Consider the following 22,311-nt stretch of genomic DNA (forward strand, 5'->3'; position numbering starts at 1 on the left):
CAACATCTTCCCCCCCCCCCAAACAAGCACCCACACCCACACACCCTGATAACCCTGCTGCCCTGCACTGTGACAACTATAATCTAACAGGTGATGTGTGCCTTAGCAGGGGAGTGCTGCTGTAAGTAACTGAAGAACACCCCACATTTTTATCAGAAACCTTCATGAAGAAGTGTGCATGCACACGAAATCTCATACCAATAACAAACTTAGTTGGTCTCTAAGGTGCTACTGGAAGGATTTTTTTTATTTTGTTTCTTCATGACACCAGTGAGCAAATGGCCTAAGTGGTACCATGACACCAATGGGTTATAAAAGGAGGCTTGAAGCACTATGAGAAACCAAACTGCTGGTGCCCCCATCTGTGCCACCTGCATACCCTGAGAAGGGTTCAGACCAAACTGGACTTGCCAGAGCACTACTAAAAAGACCTGTGCGACTTTTGATAAGGATCAGGAGGTTTACTTCAAGGAACAGATAATGCTACAGCAAAGGAATATTTCTCTGGAACAGAAAAAGACTTTATTCAGGAAAGCCACTTAGCGACCCAGTCTTCCCTGCATCTGAAGCCAGAGACAAAAATCTGGTGAGTTCAGTGGTGTTAGGACCTTAGCAGTGCCACTCCATGGAGAATCCCGACCTTGATCACAGAGGAAGAGTCGGGGCATGTTGTTTGAGTCTCAGCAAAACATTTCCAGTTCTGCAGGATAACTATCTTTGCTTGAGGGCGAATATGGGCAGGGCTCATTGGCTCTCTCTTGAGATGCAAAGCTGTATTAGCTCTTTCGGTGCTTTTCTCTGGTCTGCAGGAGCTGTAGGATGCGCTCATTTTTTGTTAGATCTGAAGGCAGTTCATTTTTCTGGAAACAAGACACGAGTTGGTTGGAAACCAGAGAAAGGACTTTCACCATCTGGTTCTCATGCAGCAGACCTCAAGGAGCATCACTCAAAGGAGCATTGGCATTCAACATTGATCTGCATTCAATTGTGGACTCAGGCATGTCTCATCAGAAAACTTATCACTGAGCCTTTCAGCAGGCTTGTTTAACAGGGACTATAATTCAAAGTTGGCTTGTGAGGAATTACATAGATTAGGGTGGCTAACGTGGTCCTCTGGTTGTTGCTGGACTACATCCCTGACCACTGACCATGGTGGCTGAGGCTAATGGGGAGGGCGAATGCCATTTGAAGGACTCTGCACTTCCCATCCCCAGGGCAGATCCAAAGGGGTCTTCAGCAAGCTACCCCATCATATTCTAGTGACTTCCCTGGGCTGCTGCAGGGAAGCGATTCTGCTTCAAGACGCTGCAAAGAGTGCAAGTTATTGCCTTTCGTTTTCTGGCTTTCAAGTTGAAAGAAAATGAGTCAGAAAGGTTCTACGATATGGTGAACCAGTGGCCATCCACACCTTGTTGGATTCCAGCTCCCATCAATCCCAGCCAGCATGAGCAATGGTCAGAGCTGGTGTTCAGCAACACCTGGAGGGCCACATGTTCCCCATCCTTGCTCTATATGCTATGCTGCAGGGATGAATGACTATTAAACAGATTTCTTTCCAATAAAAGAATGATTTCCAATAAAAGCATGATCACTCATGAGAGCAGGATCAGCTGGCACTCGACTTTACATTCAGGCTTCAATAGCATTTAAACTAGATCTGTAATGAATTGACTCTGGGCCTCCCTTGGGGAGGAAAAATACTACTGTATTTTTCGCTCCATAGGGTGCACCGGACCATAGGGCGCACCTCGTTTTTAGAGGAGGAAACAAGAAAAAAAATATTTTTCTGGTTTTCCTCCTCTAAAAGCCCTGGGTTTTTTTGAGGATCAGCTAAAGTTTTGCAGGTTTTTTTTGCAAAGGGAAAAGCTCTGTTTTTTTGAGAATCAGCTAAAAGTTTTGCAGCTTTTTTGCAAAGGGAAAAGCCCTGGGTTTTTTTTTAGGATCAACTAAAAGTTTTGCAGCTTTTTTGCAAAGGGAAAAGCCCTGTTTTTTTTTGAAGATCAGCTAAAAGTTTTGCAGCTTTTTTGCAAAGGGAAAAACCCTGTTTTTTGAGGATCACCTAAATGTTTTGCAGCTTTTTTTGCAAAGGGGGGAAAGCAAAGCTCCTTTTGCAAAGGGGGAAAAGCAAAGAGGAAAAGTCCCGTTTTTATGGGGTTCAACTCACATTTCTGCAGCTTCTAAATGAAAGGGAGCCTTTTCTACAGTTTCCAGACAGATAATCTAATCAGCCAGTCACATGTCGCTGGGGAAACCAACAACCTCCCCTGCAGCACTTTCAACAATGGAGGCCTGGGCAAGAGGGCGGGGCTGAAAGGGAGCGGGGACTCTTATCTCTCTCCCCATCTCTTGCTGCTGAGCGGGGTCCTCTCAACACCCCCTTTTCTCTTTGTAAAATAAAAACCATGATCCTCTTTTGGCCCCTGAGCAATTCAGCTTCAGGGACCACCATTCGCTCCATAAGACGCACAGATATTTCCCCGCACTTTTTAGGAGGAAAAAAGTGTGTCTTATGGAGTGAAAAATACACTATATTGGTCTAAATATATTTGTATTCTAGTATACCGTGGAGGCTCCAGTAAATTTAGAAGAGGAGGTGGTGCAATTCTGCAGTGACAGAAATGTCCAGGAAACCTTATGCCCAAACAGATTTGTTAGTCTTTAAAGGTGCCAGTTGACACATGGATGATTTTGCTGCAACAGGTAACAGAATTACCGGTACCTTGTGGAATGAAAGTGGTTGACGCAAACACTTTTTCCCAAGAGTTGTGCTGCCCTCTAATGGAAATACATGACATGGAGAATTTATTCTCTGTTTTTGTTCCTAATGTAAAACTTCAGGCTAAAATTTGTTCCTAATGTATAACTTCAGGCTAAAATTAATAAGAATTTCTATGAAGAGATTCAGTTTCAAAGGTCTGACAATCTTAAAACAAAAGTACACTACCTTGTTCCTAAGGAACGGATCTGCTCCTGCTTCTATGAGTAGTGCTACTGCTTTAGCGCTGCCCCCAAGAACAGCTGCATGGAGAGCTGATGTTCCATTCTAGTATATACAAAAACATAAATATATCTATATGCAGATGATTTTTCTAATAATAATAATACATAACTTTTAAATCTCAGATCTCTATCAGTTATGCAGGAAAGGTTCTGGCGGAGTCGGTAGCCTTTTTGAACCTTTCCAAAAGATGGGTGGGCATAAGAAGACTTTAACCCTCCTGAGTTCGAGACATGGCATATGTAATAGAGAAAAGACACAGGACCCCGCTCAGATTTATATTAACATCTCTATATTGGAAAAATACTTGAAATAACTTAGGATTTTGAGTGAAACTGAGCAATCTTCTGTGAGAGCCCCACTGAAATTAGTGAGAGCTCCCATAGCATCCAAGGGAACTATGGTTCTGAGCATCCCAAATATTTTCTCAGTACTTGCCTTCAATAAACCAAGCGTAGGAGAGAATTTAAGCAATTCCTCTATAACATCACTATATCCTTTGTTCGCGGCTTTAAGTAAAGCAGTTGTGCCATCCTACAACAGAAAGGAGGAGAGAGAAGAAACATGAATCGAAGATGACCATTTGTCCTGTTTTAGACTTGTCCTTGTATAGAATTCATAAGGGAAGGATCCTCTCATTCATTATAGCCCATTTAGAGCATGTTATTTCTCCCATTAGCAGGCTTTGAGTGTCCTTACTGTACATGAAGCCCTTACTGCATGTAGCAGCAGTGCTTTTATGATACCCATACCACAGCTTTGCAGACTTCAATGTTTAAAAATATTGTCATTGAAACATTCCTAAGACTATGATCCTATAGTCACTTAATCTAGGAATAGGTCCTATTGAACTGAGCTAGCATTGCCATTCAGCAAACTGAAGCAATTGGCTCAGGTGGTGAGGCTGGTTAACTTGGGCTTGCCTTCACTGGTATAGCATGACATGCTTGCTGCCATCAGAAGCCCTCCCCCTCCTTAATCCCTGCCTCACTCAAGAAAGGTTCAGGGGCAAAGCCTTCCTTGGAGTAAAGCATTCTAGGAGCGATGACTGAGACTCCCTGTTCCCCTGCTGCAGTTTACTACCTAAAATTATTAGAAAAAGTTTAAGATTACTGTAAAATTTCCCTCTAAATTTTAGAGCTTCGGCAGCAGCAAACCATAGCAGCGCCGCAGGCAGTCTCGCATCCAGCATGCCCAGAATGCTTCACTCGAGGTAGGACCTTGGTGCTTCGGAAGGCCTTGCCACTGCTTAGGCAGCAGCAAAATAAATATTAAGTAAGATTAAAGAGGAGAAAGGGAGAGTTGCTACTACCCCTTCCTTCTTTTTATGGCACCAGCTCTGCTTGCTATTGGGCAGCCACCCTGCTGACACCAGCATTGTTACAAGGCAGCATTGAGTCTGGGGTGAATGTGGTGTTTCCCCTGGTGCATCTACACAGCCTCAATTTTGCCATTGCTGCTTTACCCTGTTACAGGTCAGCTGTAGCAATGCTGGTGTCAGGAGGGCAGTCCGCAGCTCTCCTCCACACATACTGGCTGCTATGACCAAAGGAACGCCACACACATTGCATTTATAGATGTACAACTAAGAGGTTTTAAGGGCATACCTAAAAATTGTAGAAATTCACAAATGTCTGCACCACACAGATACATAAACCAGGAAGTCATTCCCTACCCTTTTCCATGTGATTGTCATTTGTTTTAACTGTTTTTAATTCTAAAATTGTAATTCACCCCAGGAACTGCTGGTGCATAATAAAAGTAATAATAATGGTGATGAGGATGATGTCTACAGCTATCTATTTAGTATTAATACTTGGTGGCAAATATGGGTTTACGTAATAGGTGAAGTGGCATTTCCCTGACAAGGCCACACAAAGTGGCATATGGCTAATGAAGGCTAGTGGCAGCTTTCCGTTCTTCTTGGAGCAACCTGGTGATAACCACGAGACCTGGACATGAAAAGATGCTTGGGCCTGTTTTACTAGATAAAGGACTGGGAGTCTTGAAAGCCCGTCACATTTTTCTTCTTAAATAGCAGTTGGTGGTTTACTAAACATAAATAATCCTAATCTATTATATTCTACTCATTTGAATGAACTGTATGTCCATTGGGCTTTACTTTATTTTGAACAGCAGACCCTTATGAAATTCATCAGTTACCACAGAAGGCTAGTGCTCAAGAAAAAGAACTGTACTGGGCATGCAACATTTGTTAAGAGGTTCTTTAGATCCGGATTATCCTTGATCTTAAACTGAGCCTCCAAAATGCGTCAGCCCTCAAACTTGCCTTCAATGCCAAGGCCGTGCTGTGTAATCTACAAGAAATAACAGATAACCAAGTGGATCTGAGCACTACATCTTTGTCGCTACTGACCTACCAAATCTTTCTTAGTAATGTGGCAGACAGTGACAGGGACCATTCGGAGACAGAGGTTAACTGTTTAATTTACACTTTTATTACCAAGAGGAAAGGGGTTGGCTTTTCTCTTAAGTATGTTTCTGCGTTCTGGTTTTGTAAAACATCTCCAACTTGGAAGCAAAAGAAGCTGTTCCTTCTGTTGTAAGATGCCCCTTGCAATGAGAGATAATTGAGAGGGATGCTAGCCAACCTATTCTGCAGTTGTTGACTGCCACAGCACACCAATGAGATGTTCTAGAACATGTAGCCCTCCATAGGTTGCTAAACACCAACTCCCATAATTTCTGGTGACTGGCCATGCTGGTTGAAGCTAATGGGAGGTGGACTCCAACAACATACAGGCTCCCTACCCGCATCCACCATATCACAGAGCACTGTTGGCTCCTTTTCTTCTAATATAAAGCCCACAAAACAAAAGGCAGCTACTCACACTCCTTGTAGCATCTCGTTCTGCTCCTCGGAGCAGCATCACTCGCACTACCTCACTATGACCCATCTGAGAGGCTATCCACAATGGAGCTGTCCCATCCTTTAAGAAGAAGACGAAATAACATGCAAAACAGGACCAATCAGTTTGATACAGGCAGCACGCTGAACAGCTCTGGCAGCTCACCACAAGATTCTGGCTGGAACTCAAGGACAAAATGAACTTGAATCCTTGATGAAAACCCGTTTCCCCCTGGAGAAGGGACATCGTGTTCAGCTCAGCATTCAGGGAATGCAAACAGGCAAATAGAATCTATATATTTCAGCATGTCCTTGTGGCTGAATAAAAGTTTGAACAGTGCAAATGAAATGTTCAATAACTTACTAAGATGAAAACAGTACTCTGTATAACAAACAGTATTTTCTCTGTTTTAAACGCCTTAATTATTATCAGATGCTACACCAAAGTTTAAGAAGCAGGAAGTACTGGTTCCTTAAAAAGCTTAACGCAGAATGCTATCAACCACAGACAAGAGTCTATTTTGTTTGTTATCAGGTCATTAAGTGTAGTTCTGTATTCTTTTTAAGGACTCTTTTTAAACAAAAATAATACAGTGCTGAAGTAGAAAAACAAGGCTGAGGGGGAGGAGCTTCTTGAGTTTTACTTCCTGTGCCCAATTCAATTTTAAAAAGCCTTGCGTCTTTCTTTAAAAAACAAAAAACAAAAAATAGTTTTCCAACCATAGAATATATAATTCTGCTGAGATAAGGAATGAGCATCTTAATACCTGTAGCTTATACAGGATGCAAATTCAAAACTTTGTATTTCATAAAGGAAATTGCTCTTTGCTTTCTACTAGTGACTGTTCATGCTGTGCAGCAGCTAAATTTTGTGGTGAGCTTGTGTATGCTTTCAACCACAGGTTGGTAAAAATATTGGTTGGTGGATGGTACCACCAAGGTTTCTTAAATATCAAATGGTAGAATTGGGGAAGATCTGAAATGCTTATTTCTTGATATATTCAGTGATGAGGAGCGCAGAGAGAAAAAATGCCATGGTGCACCTGTAGCAGCAAAAGCAGACACCTTCATCTGCCCCACCTGCAATAAAACATGTCTCTGCAGCCACAGCAGGCACTGTAACTCTCCAACAGTTTGACTTTACCCACAAAGGCACACTCTTCCACTGTCTTCACCAGCAACAACTGGAAATATTAATACAAAGAAAAAATGCAAAGGCTTTCATGGACCCAAGTGGGAACCAAACAAGGCACTTAGGATGCAATCCTGTACACAGTTATCCAGGACTAAGTCCCACTGAATAGATATGTATAGGACTGCAGCATTTATTATCTTACCGCATTTCCTGTAAACACTCAGTCTGGAAGTTAACAGCTAGCAAAACTGAGGCAGGTAATTAAGTTCAGTGTCACAAGGTGTCAGTGTTTCCTAGAACTCGTAACCTTATAAGACTGTCAACTGCAGTAAACCTGTTAGTTCAGGCCATAACCTTCTGAGTCAACAGTAGATCTGCCAACTGAGGAGGTGACAGGGTTACTTGTGGACTAGATTGCTTTGGGTCCTGCTTTTCAAGGTGGTAGTATCCAATAACAATTACTTCTTGTTAGAAGCAACTGAAACCCTGTGGATAGTGGCAGAAAATCCAAAAACACACGAGGAACAAGGCAATAAATAGTGCACACAATTCTGGTTCCCTTGCCTCAAAAAGGATACTGTGGAACTGGAAAAAGTTCAGATATAGTCAAAGTGAGGCTGAATGTTAAAGAGATTCAATAATGACAAAAGAAATTTCTACACACAGTGCAAATTTAAACTATGGAATTCATTCCCACAAGATTTAAAGGGCTTTCAAAAAGAGTAGACAAATGAATGGAGAACAAGGCTATCAGTGTTTACTAGCCACAATGGCTATGTTCTAACGCCACTGTCAGAGGCAGTATGGTTCAGTGGTTGGAACCTGCAGGAGAACAGAGTGCTGTTGTGCTTAGGTCCTGTTTGTGAATTTCCTATGGGGAATTGGTTGGTCTGTGAGAACAGGATTCTGGATGAGATGGGCCTTTGGCCTGATCCAGGAGGGTTCTTTTTATGTTATAGGGATAAGGAAACACAGGATGCTAACATGATTTTTACACATCCTATAGTTAATTGCGGCTTTGTGTGCCTGGAAATACCAAATGAGAAGCCACATCACTTGAGTTCATGCTTGTTATCAGCGACCTGTGAATGTAAATGCTTAAGGAACCTACTTACCCAGAATCTGCAATTTCCCACATTTACACCTTCCTCTACTCTTGGTGGAAAATAACCTCTGGTGCAATATAGTTCAGTGAGTGGGTGGCTCTGGATTTAAGCCGGATTTCAGAGGCACTGGGCATTTCCTGTTAGTAGGGTGCCTCTTTGAGCCCAAGGGCTGCAGTCCCTCATGGGGAACTTTCCTTGGTCCCCATTCCAGTGGTGGGCAGGGCCAAAGCCAAAAATGGGTGAGGAAATGTTACATCCCATAGCCCTGAAAGTGAAGAGGCTTTTTCACATGTACACACCCAGAGGCTTCCATGCTCAAGCAACAGGCATATTATCCACAGTTCACAGACACCTTCCAACCGGGCAAAGGCACTCATGAAGGACACGGAAAAGGGCCAGTGAAAAGGTGCGGCCTGAGCAGGGAGCATGGCTTAGGGCCAGACAAAGCCAAGAACGACCACATATGGCCCACACATAACTGAGGTTTTCCACCCCTTGTAACTGTTCTGGTCTTGTTGGAGAGAGAGAGAAAATTTCTTGCCTAACTTTTGTGTTCTCTAAGGATTCCATGGCACACATACCTCCTTCAACTGTTCCATGGGACAGATTCAAGGAAATACCTATAATCTAAGTAAGAATGCATAACCAGAAATGCCAAGTATTAAAGGAAGTTAAACTACAACCTCGGCAGTCTGTATAGAAAACCCAACAGCAGCACACGTATCCAAATTTGATCAAATATTAACTTCCATATCAAAGGCACACCAATAAATGGAATGTAGTGAGCACCAAGGCACAGCTGGTTAGTCTTAGCACATGAACAGATGAAGGGAAAAATCTAGGCAATATCAATCTTAAAAATAAATAAGGGAGGGTAACTAAAACATTGTCTGTGTCTTAACAATGCTGAACATTACCTGCCTTGGCTGGTTGACCTTTGCTCCAGAAGACAGCAATAGCCGAATTAAATCCAGGTAACCACCTTGGGCAGCCAGGAAAAGGGAAGTAGCTCCGTCCTTAATTTTTTAAATAAAATATTTAATTAGCTTTTAAGCTGGCAAAAAAAGATTTTTTTAACAGAACCATTGAACTCTTCCTTTCCTCCATTAGTCCACAAGCATAGCAAGACTGCTTACAGTACATGCTGAAGTATCTTTTTCATAACTACCGATATGTTTCTGCAGCATTGATGAACGCAAAAAGCAAGCTTGCTCTTTAATTAGTCTGCTTCCAGTCTTTCATGTAATCAATTTAAAGATTAAACAATAAACCCTGCTGCTTTCTGAGTAATGGTTCCAGCAAATGTGCATTTGAAGTCTGCCTCTTGTGGAAGTCCTTTGCGAGTGCTGCTGAGCAACAGAAGCTGATCAGATTTTTGGTTTTAAGAACTTCCTTTCAATCGTTGCTTTAAAGTACATTACATATTTCATATCCTATTTGAAAGTGCTATTTGAAGCAGCACACATGCTTCTCCTATGACCAGGTGGGCAGCAGCAACAGCAGGTGGGAGAGGAGAATCTCTACCACCCTCTCCCCTGCTGCCACCCACCGACTGGCAGGAGAAGTACGTGAGATGCTTCAAACAGCGCTTAAAGGCAGTCCCCACATTCCAGTTCCAGTGTGGAGGGCTGCCTTTAAGTGCTTCTCAAAAGAGCTGTTTGAAGTAGCTGCCCCTCTCCTGGGCTTGGGTGCACAAGAGAGCTCTCTGCAGGGAAACTTCATAAAAGGCAGTTTCCGTTATTCTCAATCTCCATGTGCAATATTAAACATGTACAGCTTATAATTTTGCCTTCTCATTCTGTGTAATGTGCAGAATGGCTCAAAGTGTAAAGAGGAGCTGGCATACTGGGCAAGCTTTGAATTTTCCACCAACTCCTTTCCAGCACGTAAACTAGCACAGAAACACCAGTTCCAGAGCACTCTGCTTTTTCATTAACAGAAAAAATGAATCCCGGAAAGGTTTCCTTAAACCTTGAACATTCCAGGGGAAAGGGAGGGTCAGAATGGCTGAAGGCCAACTCCAAGTAAACTCACATAAAGCTGATCGTGAACGTTGGCACCGTGCTTCAGCAATGTCTCCACCACTCTCATGTGCCCGTACTGACACGCAGCTAACAGAGCAGTGCCTCCGTCCTGGAAGGGTATGGGGGGGGGGAGTAAAAAGAAAGCACAAAATAAGCACAAGTGAAGGGGGAAAGACAAAGCCTGTAGAATACCACTCACGATTTGCATTTCAATATGATACAATAATAGCAATGCAGAAATCCAATGCAAATTCTGCAGATAATGCCAGGGGAAACTGCTGGCAGTGGCAGAATTTAAGCCAGAGCTTTCCGAACTTTTCATGTTGGTGACACACTTTTTAGACATGCATACTTTTGTGACACCGTAATTCAGTTTCGCATCATTTCGCGACACAGTAATTCAGTTTTACTATCAAGCCAAAGGTTAAACTAACCCCTTTTCATCCCCTGCAGGAGCGTGGGGAGTGTTCTCATGACCCACCTACGCACTGCAGCCAACACACTAACGTGTCACGAAACACAGTTTGGAAGGTTCTGATTTAAGCCCTGGCCTTGGAACAAGAACTTCGGGAGGAATAAGTGTATCTTGTTGAGGGCTTAACTAAATATTCAAAGAATCATAGAACTGTAGAGTTGGAAGCGACCCTGTTTAGTTCACAATGAATGGAAGCTGTCTCTATATGTGGCCATCAACCCCACCGCTGAACAACACATAATTCCCACATATCTAAAACGTGAAATTCTGAACCTTATTCAAAAGCATGGCTTTTTCTGGTAACTTTTCCACACTATATTACTTCAAACAGCTGTCACTTGTAGTTTCCAGCAACATTCCCCATCCAAGGATATCCAGGGCCTCTTCAAACAGGAAAGCACTTTTCTTCTTTCCTACAGCATGAACTTGGCTTTTCTTCTTCTTGGACTTTAATGGTCTTGCTGGAAAGCCACAGGAAAGGCCCTATTATACTGGCTATGACATTATGACTTCTCAATTACAGTCATTCATGAAGTTTAGTATCTATATGCTCCCTGTGGAACGCCTCCCTTCAGATGTCAAGGAAATAAACAACTATCAGACTTTTAGAAGACAGCTGAAGGCAGCCCTGTTTAGAGAAGTTTTTAAGGACTGTTTTTATTGGGGTTTTATTTATGTTGTAAGCCACCCAGAGTTGCTGAGGAAACCCAGCCAGAAGGGCAGGGTATAAATAATAATAAATTGTTTGTTTGTTTGTTTGTTTGTTTGTTTATTATTACAACTAGCTTCCATAAAATCACTAGCACTGGATCCTAACATTTTTTTGCTCCAACATTCAGCCCCACCGCCAACTTGTTAGCTCAGCTGGTTAAAGTGTGGTACTGCTAATGCCATGGTTGCAGGTTTGATCCCTGTATGGCCAGCTGAGTATTCCTGCATTGCAGGCAGTTGGACTAGATGATCCTCAGAGTCCCTTCCAACTCTGCAATTCTATGAGATGTCATGTAAAACGAAACTATATCAGTCTCTTGAAGTAACGCCTGCCCTTTCACACATCATGCAGTTAGGAATTGGGAGGCACAATTTAAAGAGAAAGCAAGTCAAAGGAAGTGAACCATCCTGCCCCCTGGTTGTGTATTTCCAGGAAGTCTCCTTCCTTTTTTACTTTTTCTCTTAGCAGGGCTTTGGAAGCCTGGCTGAGTGAAAAGTGACATTACTGACGGGCAGACATAAACGAGGTAAGCAGTGAGGGGGGGGGTATTTCTTTAACACATTTTTATCCAGCTCTCCGGCTGCAAAGCCTCAAAGCATGGTCTGCAGATGAATTTTACAAAGAGGCTATTCCATGCAAACATGACACAAAAGGAAAAAAGCATGGGGAGAGGTAAAAACACTCTTAAAGTTGCCTGAGATGGAAACGGTTCAGATAGTCTGTCAGCAATGGAAAGAGCTGTTTTGACCCATTTCTACCAAGTTCCCACAGGTGAAGGCTGGTAGCTGTAGCACCACGGAGAGCTGCTTAGTGAGCAACTTGCTCCCACAGAGGTACTGAGGTCTGTAACAAATCCACTTTAAAAAAGAAACAGACCATTTTCTGGACAGGAAGGTGGTACAGACAAGCACTGAAAAGTGTGAAATGAACAAACGATTAACTGGAAAACATATAAAACACCCTGCAGGCAAATCAGGATGAATGCTCATTCCTACACTTAAGACATTTCTCTATTCCTCCTCATCTAAAAAGTAATGACAAGCACTGCTTCCTAGGGAAGGTGTTTCACATTCCTCATCATTTTTTGTACTGGATGCAGTTGTTTATGTTAACTCTGGAACAATTTTGGCTACATCTGTAGGGAATTAGAAGCTGAGGCTGTACCGCTGTCTGGCAAATACGCTGGAAATTCCGAGAAATGAAAACCATCCTGGCACAATTGCACACCAACAAATCAAAGCAGAGATTTTTGCATAATGCTGGCATTACACATGCAAGATATTTTCAAACCAGAAAAGCCAAGGCAGAAATCATATTGCTGATGTTGTGCATTTCACGACAATAATGACAACGGGTTTCAGCTATTGCAAAATGCTTTTTTTTTTTTAAACAAACCAACATGCAGTGTAATGTGCTACAAAGAGCTGTGCATGCTCTCTCATTTTTCTGGTTCCCTTGCTGCAGTCCTCCCCCCGCCCCCACATGCACATCCCAATAACACTACTTCGGAATATTGCCATTGCCGTGTTACTGTGCAATCTGGAAGGAAAGCAAAAGCCAATCTCTCCCGACTACCTACCCACCCACATGAATGCAGAAGGTTGCATCCTTATGTACACCACTTAAGACCTTGGATAATTAAGCGGTATATAAATAGCATAAATACCATGCATGCCTTAATGTGAGAGTGCGCTCCCTTTCACTCTCTCTCCCTCTCTCTCACACTGGCATTGGCTGACTTATTATAGATTTTCATATTACATTAAGTTCTGAAAAGAAATACACACAATTCTCATCTCTCTTGCTTTTTGATCTTCCAGGGCAAACTTTTGCAAGGGGGAACTCGTGCATGTCCTCTGTGCAGAGTTCAATAAATTTCCTGCTTATACATTAGATCTGGACTCTAAACCGTGGCTAACATTAACTAGTTTGCTGAAACAAGCCAGCTTCATAATTATGATCATCCACAATTTGAGAGGTTCGGATGACACAACAAGCTGTGGTTAATAAAAAATAATAATGAAGGAAAAGCTTCCAAACTCCTCCTTGCACTGCAGCAGAGCCAAAGGCTCAGCTAGGCTCATTCTCATCATGCTAAATTATTGTGTGATGTTCAAGCTGGGCCAATGCCTCAGCTTTGGTTTCTGACATGTATGAAATAAATAAAAAACAAGGTTTTGGTGAGGGTGAGGGAAAGAACTCCAGAAGTAAATAAATGTAACAAAACAAGTTCAACACAGTTTTGTGCACTAGGCTGGAATACTGTCATTCAGTAGTATGCAGCTAAATTTAACTCCGAGGAGAACCACTGAAATTAACAGACATGACTAAGTTAGGTCCATTAATTTTAATGAGTCTACTCTAAGTAAAACTTAATTGGATACCACCTTTGTTTCCGAGACTAACGCAGCCATAGACTCTTAAGTCCCATAAAACTAAGGACAGGAACTGGTGCTTCAGTTCTGTGGATCTGTCCTTCCTTAGCACTCTAAGATCTCTTCCAAATCTGTGCACTTCCGTGCTTTGTTTGCTTCCGTTCAGTTAAATTCAGTGAGAAATTGTTTTAACAGGTGGCCAAGAGCAAAAGTTGATGGGAAAATTGCCCTACATTCAGCTCTTCCCTAATATGAAGAATATAGTGCAAGAGTAGAAAAGGTGAAGGTGAGAAGAGTATATTTTGCATGAACCATAGGTGATTTCATGCTAGCACAAAGAAACAGATTTCGCCTAAAGCAGTTGTGCAGGTGGCATTGACTACAAAAAGGAGTCAGTTCTTTCACAATTCAGGCCACGGTCATCTGACAGCCTAAAGCACATGAGTTATTTAGTCTTATCTTGGCAGGTATACAGTAGCTACTCCTGTCATGTTAAACATGAAATGACAGCATCTTTTTAAAAAATAAATAAAATCCAGCTGCCTGAGTGCCTGCAGCTGTAAATTCCATACAACTTGACTTCCAAGCAGAGTTGCCTCTTTCTGTCTTTCTTTCTTTCTTTTTCATTTTAGATATTGCTTCTTGACTTCACACCACTGGGTAGCATAAAAGAGACAGCCAATCTGGTCAGCTTTGATTCTGCCCTTTTGCAACTGAAAAGTACAATTTATTAGGAAATGGAGCAGCACTCATACAATGAAAATGGAGCAGTAAAAGCCTGAGCTTTTTCTCCTGCCAGAGAACTGTGTGGCAAGAAGCAAAATTATATCATGGGCCTCTTGCTTGCTCTCCATGCCAAATCCCTGCCTGCCAAAATTCATCATCGTGTTAAAGCCAAGCACAATCTCTTACTTTGGTTTTAAATTCTGTGGAGGCTCCATACTCAAAGAGAAACTTCACAATATCATTGTGACCTTGTTGTGCAGCAAAGAACAGGGCAGTGGCACCAGACTGAAAAAGAGAAACATAAAGCCCATGGATTAGGTATGTAAGTACATTTCATTTAATCTACATAACAATGACTTTTAAAACCTTATTTTAAAGTTGGTAATGCTTGAAATGTGCAAATCCAAATTCTCATATCTAGCAGCAGTTGTTCTTCAATTAAAACATTCCCACATGACTCTATTCTGGAAGATTCCAGGACAGCCTTCACCAACCATTGTGCCCTCCAGTTGTATTGGACTACAACTCCCATCACTCCCAGCCAACACTTAAAAAAAATTTAAACTTTCAAAATGAGTAACAAAGCCGAAATTCAAGATACTACTTTTCATAGCTTGGGGATAGAACAACTGAGAAAACAGAACCTGTTAAATTTCTGTAACACAGCTGTGAGGGAAAAGGAATGAAGCAGCCTAGTATACTCATAATGTTAAACCATGGTTTAGTTAGTGCTATGTGCACATGACTTGGGTTACATGCTTCCCCCTTCCTTTTTCTCCTCCTCCATGGCAGTGGGGAGAGCTTCTGAAGCCAGTTTCATAACCCATGATTTGATGTTGTATTATAACCATCCAGAGTTTGTTTTAAACCACAATCCCAAATTAATCTAGGAACAAATACATTAAACCGTTTACCAAGTGGTTAGCTACAAAAGCATGCATGCAACCATATGGCAAACCGGTCATCTGTACATCAAACAGGATACATTAAAATAAGTTTAGCGAGATCTGTTGCTATGCCTTCCCCTTGTTGAAGGAATACTTCAAACGAGATTCTCAGAGTTAGGTCAAGTGGACATGCTAGCTTTATTCTCCTAGGTCTCTTTATCAGATGCTTAAGTACACTGAGATAATGGAGCTGCTCACATACATTAAGGGCTTTGTTGGATGAAAGCCTCATACCAGCAACTTCTAAAGCAATTTTAACCATCTTTAAATTCATCTAGGAAAACTCCTATTATCCACCAGTAGATCTGGTAATGTTGCAATTTGCAGATGTCATCAAAGGGACCACTCTCCTAATTTTAGGTAACCAAGACAGGTATACACACATATTTTGTAAATAGATGAGAATTGTGTCATCCGTTAGACATATACCTGTTTTCTGTTATCAGGAAAAAATGACTCCAGGCTCCTGGTGCACTGTCAAGATGCTAAGTTTCTGAATAATACTAATGCAGGCCTAGACAGACCACTTATTTGCTACTGGAGGGGATTCTGATATCACCAAATCAAGGTTGCCACTCCTTCTTCTCATAAGGTATCTGTGCATTTAATATCTGCACGACAGATGACAATTTAATGCAGGGATCAGCAACCCTTTTCAGCCGTGGGCCAGTCCACTGTCCCTCAGACCATGTGATGGGCCAGACTATATTTTGAAAAAAAATATGAACGAATTCCTATGCCCCACAAATAACCCAGAGATGCATTTTAAATAAAAGCACACATTCTACTCATGTAAAAACACCAGGCAGACCCCACAAATAACCCAGAGATGTATTTTAAAGAAAAGGACACATTCTACTCATGTAAAAACACGTCAATCCCTGGACCGTCCACAGGCCGAGTTGAGAAGGCCCATGGACCATACAGCTATGCAAAACAGAGGAGCCCTACCATAGAAAAGGTGGCAACTTTCACTGGTGATTAACTTTCTCTCCGAGTTTAAAAAGCAACATTGAGAACTGCAATTAAAAGCTGTGCATACAAACAGGATATGTTAAAATGAGGATGTGGTTGTCACTATATCCTGTAGTCCTTTTGAGACAGGCACTTAAAAGGCTGTTAGGAAAGAAGTTGATTAAAATGCTATTATGATGGAAGGGGATTAGAAGCACCATCCTGGGAGAATAGCAACCTCCAATTGTCAGGCCAAGTCTGAGTTGAACTACACTGCTTGCTGTTTAATGGCAAATGTTGTCTCCTGCTTCTACAGAAGCCAGATAAGAGGCTGACAACCCTACAGCAAGAGATTGATATCCTGGTTGCAAGTAACCAAGGAAATTCAAAATATCAACTCCACTATTCTGACTCATTTCTGTGTTCTGTCATCAGTCAAAGATACTGGCCGTGTTTACACAATTTAATCCTGGCTTAATTGGCAAGGTTATGTATGACCTCCATGCACCTCCAGCTACCCGCTTTGCTCTTGCTAGCTCCCCAAAAGCGAAGAAATAAACCAGGAAGCTGCAGTTAATCCAAGTTTCCTGAAGTGCAAACTGGGGTCCAAACAAGCCAGGATTCAAAAGCCAACTTTAAATTAAATGAAAGTTGACTTCCGAATCCTCTTCTTTAGAACCCATCAATGTTGTTCCTGGCTTATATGAAATGGAAATCTATGGTTAATTTGAGCTTCCTGGCTTGTTGGTTTTTTTTTTGTTTTTTGCATAGGGACTGTATGCAAGTACACAACACTCCTGCATATCCTGGCTTATTACATCAGGAACTGATTGTACTAACTAGGGCATTGTGACATCCTATTGCTCCTCTTTGGGGGCCCTTAGCTGTACCTACTAACCAGGATCCAAACTTGCTGACCTCATGTATTGTCACTCACTGAGGACAGCCACAGGTTCTCACAATATTGAATCTTGAATCTTGCAGTTTGACCCAGTCTTTCTTGCAATCCCTTTTAAAATTCAGAATTCTACCGTACCTCTCTCTGAAGGTTGATATCAGCTCCTTGCAGCACCAATTCTCGCACGCATTCTTTGTGACCATAGTACGATGCTACCATTAGAGTTGTTGAACCAAGCTGGGCATAAAGAAATACAAACTCATTATCTTAAATATATAATGATAGAAAGCCATGCAAACCTGCATTTCTCTGCACCTGCTCAATGGAGAAGGGAAGGCCTTTTGGCACACGTAAAATGCTTTGTGATCCCTGCTGAGTAACTACTGAAAGTTCCCATACTTTGAGCACAAGAGGATGCTAGAGTTTGTGGCTTCTGTGCAAAATGAATCCCAGCACTCTGGGTTAACGAGTCTCAATTTTCTGCTGAAATATGTTGGAGGGTTCGCAAACTGTGCAAATTGCTTTTTAAGCACACTCAATATGAAGAAAATAATGCATTCATGTCAAGTTTCCCCTCTCCGCCACTAGACCAGATTATGCAAACAGATGCAAATCATCTGTTCCTGTCATGCACAAAGTCCTTACACTGTCTTTGCAGTCCACATCCACACGCCCACTGTTCAACAGCAGCTGGAGAAGTGCCAAGTTTCCTTTCCTTGCAGCCCAAAACGCAGCATTTGCAAGTGGTGTTTCCTTCTGTTAACAAAACCAAAACACAACAAAAATCAGATTATTCTGTACAAACGTGGGGGTATCTGTGAAGTCTTGCTAGTAGGGATCTTTTTTCTTCTTTCCTGGCAAGGGCCCTTTGCTTTTAACGGTGCAAGTTCTCTGCTTTGTTTTCTTAACAGAAACACAGCTGTTCCGCAAAGGAAAGCTGGTCTCTACCCACTTGACTCTCAAAGAACAGCTTCTTACCCTGTGGGTATTGGGCCTACACACTAATGCAAGCATAGAGTCATTAAAAAATTGCAGATTATTTTATGCTCTAGAACATAGCTTTCCAAACTGTTTGTCGTGACACGTTAGTGTGTCGGCTGTAGTGTGTAGAAGAGAACGCTCCCCAGGCTCCTCCTGGGGCTGGAAAGGGGTTAGTATAACCTCTAAAGGTAAAGGTAAAGGGACCCCTGGCCGTTAGGTCCAGTCGCGGACGACTGTGGGGTTGCGGCACTCATCTCGCTTTACTGGCCAAGGGAGCTGGCATACAGCTTCCGGGTCATGTGGCCAGCATGACTAAGCCACTTCTGGCAAACCAGAGCAGCGCACGGAAACGCCGTTTAGCTTCCTGCCGGAACGGTACCTATTTATCTACTTGCACTCTGACGTGCTTTCGAACTGCTAGGTTGGCAGGAGCAGGGACCGAACAACGGGAGCTCACCCCATCGTGGGGATTCGAACCACCGACCTTCTGATCGGCAAGCCCTAAAACTGAATCACTGTGTCGCGAAATTATGTAAAACTGAATTGATGTGTCGCAAAATTATGTGTGTCTAAAAAGTGTGTCACCAACATGAAAAGTTTGGAAGGCTCTGCTCTAGAAAGACCACACATAGCACACCAACCTGGCTCACCAGAGTGGATAAGATATGCATCAGAACAGAAAGGGATCAGACCATTGTGAAACAAGCACACAAGAATAGTTTTTAAGGCAAAACCCTATATTCAATATACAGCAGCTAAGGGGGCATAAAATCTGACAGAACCAACACCCTGGTATGCTAGAGGAACACAAGCTACCTTGTCATGCTAGTGGGATGGCTAAAATGAGGCAGAGGAATTTGCTGCCAAGGAGTGTGGTGGAGTCTCCTTCTTTGGAGGTCTTTAAGCGGAGACTTGACAGCCATCTGTCAGGAATGCTCTGATGGTGTTTCCTGCTTGGCAGGGGGTTGGACTGGATGGCCCTTGTGGTCTCTTCCAACTCTATGATTCTGTTCTATGATTCTATGATTCATAGTTAGCCATGTGGCAGCCTAGAGAAGGAACAACGCAATTCCACCACCCCCTGTGTTCCTCAAGACCATGGCCAAGAATTCCAAAGGGCTGGGCTTTAAATATTCAGATAATTATTCAGTGCAGTGACTCAATTAAAATGTTTTAATCAATTAAAAAGTTGTTGCTTGTGAATCGTGAAACAGATTAGATGTTTTAAAGATTACAATTACAATACATGGCAGGTGTCACCTTAGAAGAGGAAACCCTCTTTCTCTTCTACACAGGAGGGAATGCTTCTTCTAAAACAGAGCTGGATGTGACACATGTGCATCTTTTCCAAAAAACAGAGACCAGGGGTGGGTGAGTTCTATTGTTTTACTCATATAAAAATTTATGTCGATTTTAATCAACCAACCAACCAAAAATAATAAAATTATATGGGTAAAGCTTAACAAAGGGCATAAGGAAAAGATAGATCCTGTACAGATGACAGAATTGTTGTTTTTAGGGGAATGTTGAGATGTCGCCCATTTCCTGAGGAAAATCCAACTACCCTGCTTCTGGAAAAGCTTGTTTTCTCTGAATTCAAACTACTATGTCATTCCCTACTAAAAGCTTCGTATCTTTCTGTCATTGAGCTTGTTTTTTTCTTCTTTGGAAGCTTGTACACTCTAGCTTTCCAGCACTCCAATAATAAGCGCTCATAAAAAAACACACTCATACAAATGAACAAAATGTTCTGCAATAAGATGCAGGTTGAAGAGAAATATTAAGTATTTGCAAACAGCATCAAATTGAAAGTATCTGTTTAAAGAAACAAGAATACATGAACCGCATAATATAGAGACCAGTGAGCAAAACTTTCAGGCGAAGATTTCTGTTTATCAATTGTCACCTGTTTTCTGATTAGTTATAATCCTCCTCTCTTTTATGTACTTGGGTGAATTATGTGAATTTAGGCTTCTTACTAGAATCCTTGAAGTCCGGCCTATCTTAATTTATTACCACCCTAGTACGATAACACGCTCTCTCTGCATAACCAAGCATAACCAAGTAGGAACAACTGACAAACATCACCTTCATTTTTCAGAACTATTACTCAGAATTTCCAGCTAAAAGGATCAAGTAACAAGGAACAGGACATATCCCTGCCTGAGACATGGGATAGCCACTGCCAGACAGTGGAGACAGTATTGGTGGAAATGTACCAAGATAGGGAATCCTATAGCAGGTGCACATGTTGACAGCATGGGGCATTGGGGCAAGGCTATGCAGTGCAACACTTTCAACTTATTCTTTCAATATGTTATTGGGGGCAGGAAGTTCAACTGCACCCCTCTTTATAACACAGCCTCAAATTTCATACAATATAATAGTGAGGAAAAGTGGCGGTGGGCAGACATAAAGGTACAAGAGAGAGGCCTTTTTGGTTGTGGCATGTAAAATATGCAATGCTCTGTGGAGGGAGGCCAGCTTGGCTCCTTGTTCCTTGCGTTCTGGTCAATGGCAGAAGCTAACTTGTTTCAGCAGATGCTTGGCTGCACACAAACTGAAATTATTATAATTCATTTCTTTAATTTGGGAGCCGCCCAGAGTGGCTGGGGAAGCTCAGCCAGATGGGCGGTGTACAAATAAATTATTATTATTATTATTATTATTATTTATATATTATTATTAATTGTTATGTCAAACTATTATTTTTCAGTCCTGTTGGTTTTGCTGTGAGGTGCCTTGAGACTTCCCGAATTACTTCTGAGGTAAAAAAACAAAACAGGAATATTAGTAATAAATACATAAATAATTCAGAGCAAACTCTTTTCTCTGTACAGCATCCCCGAACGTGTTATGTCTGCGTTGTGCAGAAAACATCTCCTCCTACAACACTGCTCCACACAGGGCGTGTTTCTGATGCTAGGTCTCATCAGCCACACAGCACGTGCAAATAGTTAGCAGGAGAAAAGAGGAGTGCTTTTGTGCATGGACAGAGAGCTTTCCCCTCACCACTCAACATGGCCAGCTTTAGCACATCTGGGATTACCGGGTGAAAGGCTTCATCCTGAAGTGGACGGCACCACTTCTAGGCACCGCCCAGTTTAAAACACAAACACACACACACACACACACACACCGCAGCTCAGTCTCAAATCGAGCCGGAAAATGAATGCCTTGCCCACACTCCACATGCTTAACCTTTCAACACTCCCCCACCCCGATCGCCGTTTAATAAAAAGCAAACATTGCTTTAGCCAGCCACCTGGGTCCCGCCAGCTGCATTGACGCTTATTAGAAAAGAGAGGAGCCCAGCTTGCCCCGCAAAGCCAGAGGCAGCCGCTTGAGCCAGGCCTGCCATGGCATCTGCAGTGATAACAGGTCACAGCCGCAGGAGCACTTGGAAGATGAAGAAGAAGCCGAACAGCAGCGCGGCTGGGGAAAAGCTTACCTTGAAGGACATGGTGAGATCTCCAAAGCGGTTCATGCCTGCCAAATCCAGCGAAGTCGCATCGCTTCCCCAGCAGCACTTCCTTCCCAGGCCTTCCCCGGCGTCGGCACGAGAGCGATCATTGGCTCGCCTTACGGAGCCGCTGGAGCAGAGCTGGCTGCAGAGCTGCAGGCGGCGGCAGCAGCAGCAGCAACACCGCACCCGGGCCGGCGTCTGAGTAAGAGCCGCGGCAGTCTGCCAGCCAGCCAGGCAGCAGCAGCAGGAGCAGCAGCAGCACGAGGCCTGCTCTCTCCTTCGGAGCTTGCACGCTTTGCCCTCTCATCATTGCCCCCTCGGAGAATTCCCTCGCCCGCTTCGGTTACACAGCAAGCGGCTGACCTAGCAACTATGGTGAATTGATATGCAGCCGGGCGTTGAGAAGCGCGCGCTCGTGCTCGCCGTCGCACGTTGCAGCAGCACTTGCAAGCGAGAGATTTGGCTCTGCGCCTAAATGAGGGTAGACAGAACAGAAGGAAGGCCAAAAAAAAAAAAAAAAGAGTGCAAGGAGGCCTACTGGCCGTGGTGTGTGCACGCGCAAATTTCACTTGTGTGAGCTGATCAACACCTTTATTAGGATTTCTTGAAAAGGCTGAAGAAAGGTTACTCACTTCTTCCAGAACT

General features: G+C 42.7%; 1 protein-coding gene across 2 annotated transcripts; it reads right to left on the reverse strand.

Moving 5' to 3' along the window:
* Positions 1-494: 494 nt before the first annotated feature.
* Positions 495-21,841, reverse strand: ANKRD29 (ankyrin repeat domain 29). Of its 2 annotated transcripts, none has more exons than XM_033155042.1 (10): positions 21,652-21,841; positions 17,865-17,975; positions 17,358-17,456; positions 14,607-14,705; positions 10,143-10,241; positions 9,026-9,124; positions 5,851-6,099; positions 3,437-3,532; positions 2,945-3,043; positions 495-860 (listed from the first exon to the last, which is right to left on the reverse strand). In XM_033155042.1, exons 1-10 carry the CDS (start codon positions 21,685-21,687, stop codon positions 777-779), a joined length of 1,071 nt encoding a protein of 356 aa, XP_033010933.1. In that variant the 5' UTR covers positions 21,688-21,841; the 3' UTR covers positions 495-776. The 2 variants fall into 2 exon arrangements, with proteins under 2 accessions (XP_033010933.1, XP_033010934.1); XM_033155043.1 differs by having other exon boundaries at positions 5,851-5,949; positions 21,652-21,840.
* Positions 21,842-22,311: the final 470 nt, after the last annotated feature.

The sequence above is a fragment of the Lacerta agilis genome, chromosome 7, assembly GCF_009819535.1.
Source record: "Lacerta agilis isolate rLacAgi1 chromosome 7, rLacAgi1.pri, whole genome shotgun sequence".
NCBI classification, from domain to species: domain Eukaryota; kingdom Metazoa; phylum Chordata; class Lepidosauria; order Squamata; family Lacertidae; genus Lacerta; species Lacerta agilis.

Coding starts and splice junctions, on each gene's coding strand:
- ANKRD29 (XM_033155042.1), bottom strand. CDS start 21,687: ATGAACCGCTTTGGAGATCTCACCATGTCCTTCAAG. Junction 17,976..21,651: donor ATCTCACCATGTCCTTCAAG/GTAAGCTTTTCC, acceptor TTTTGTTAACAG/AAGGAAACACCACTTGCAAA. Junction 6,100..9,025: donor AGGTCAACCAGCCAAGGCAG/GTAATGTTCAGC, acceptor TCCCTTCTCCAG/GGGGAAACGGGTTTTCATCA.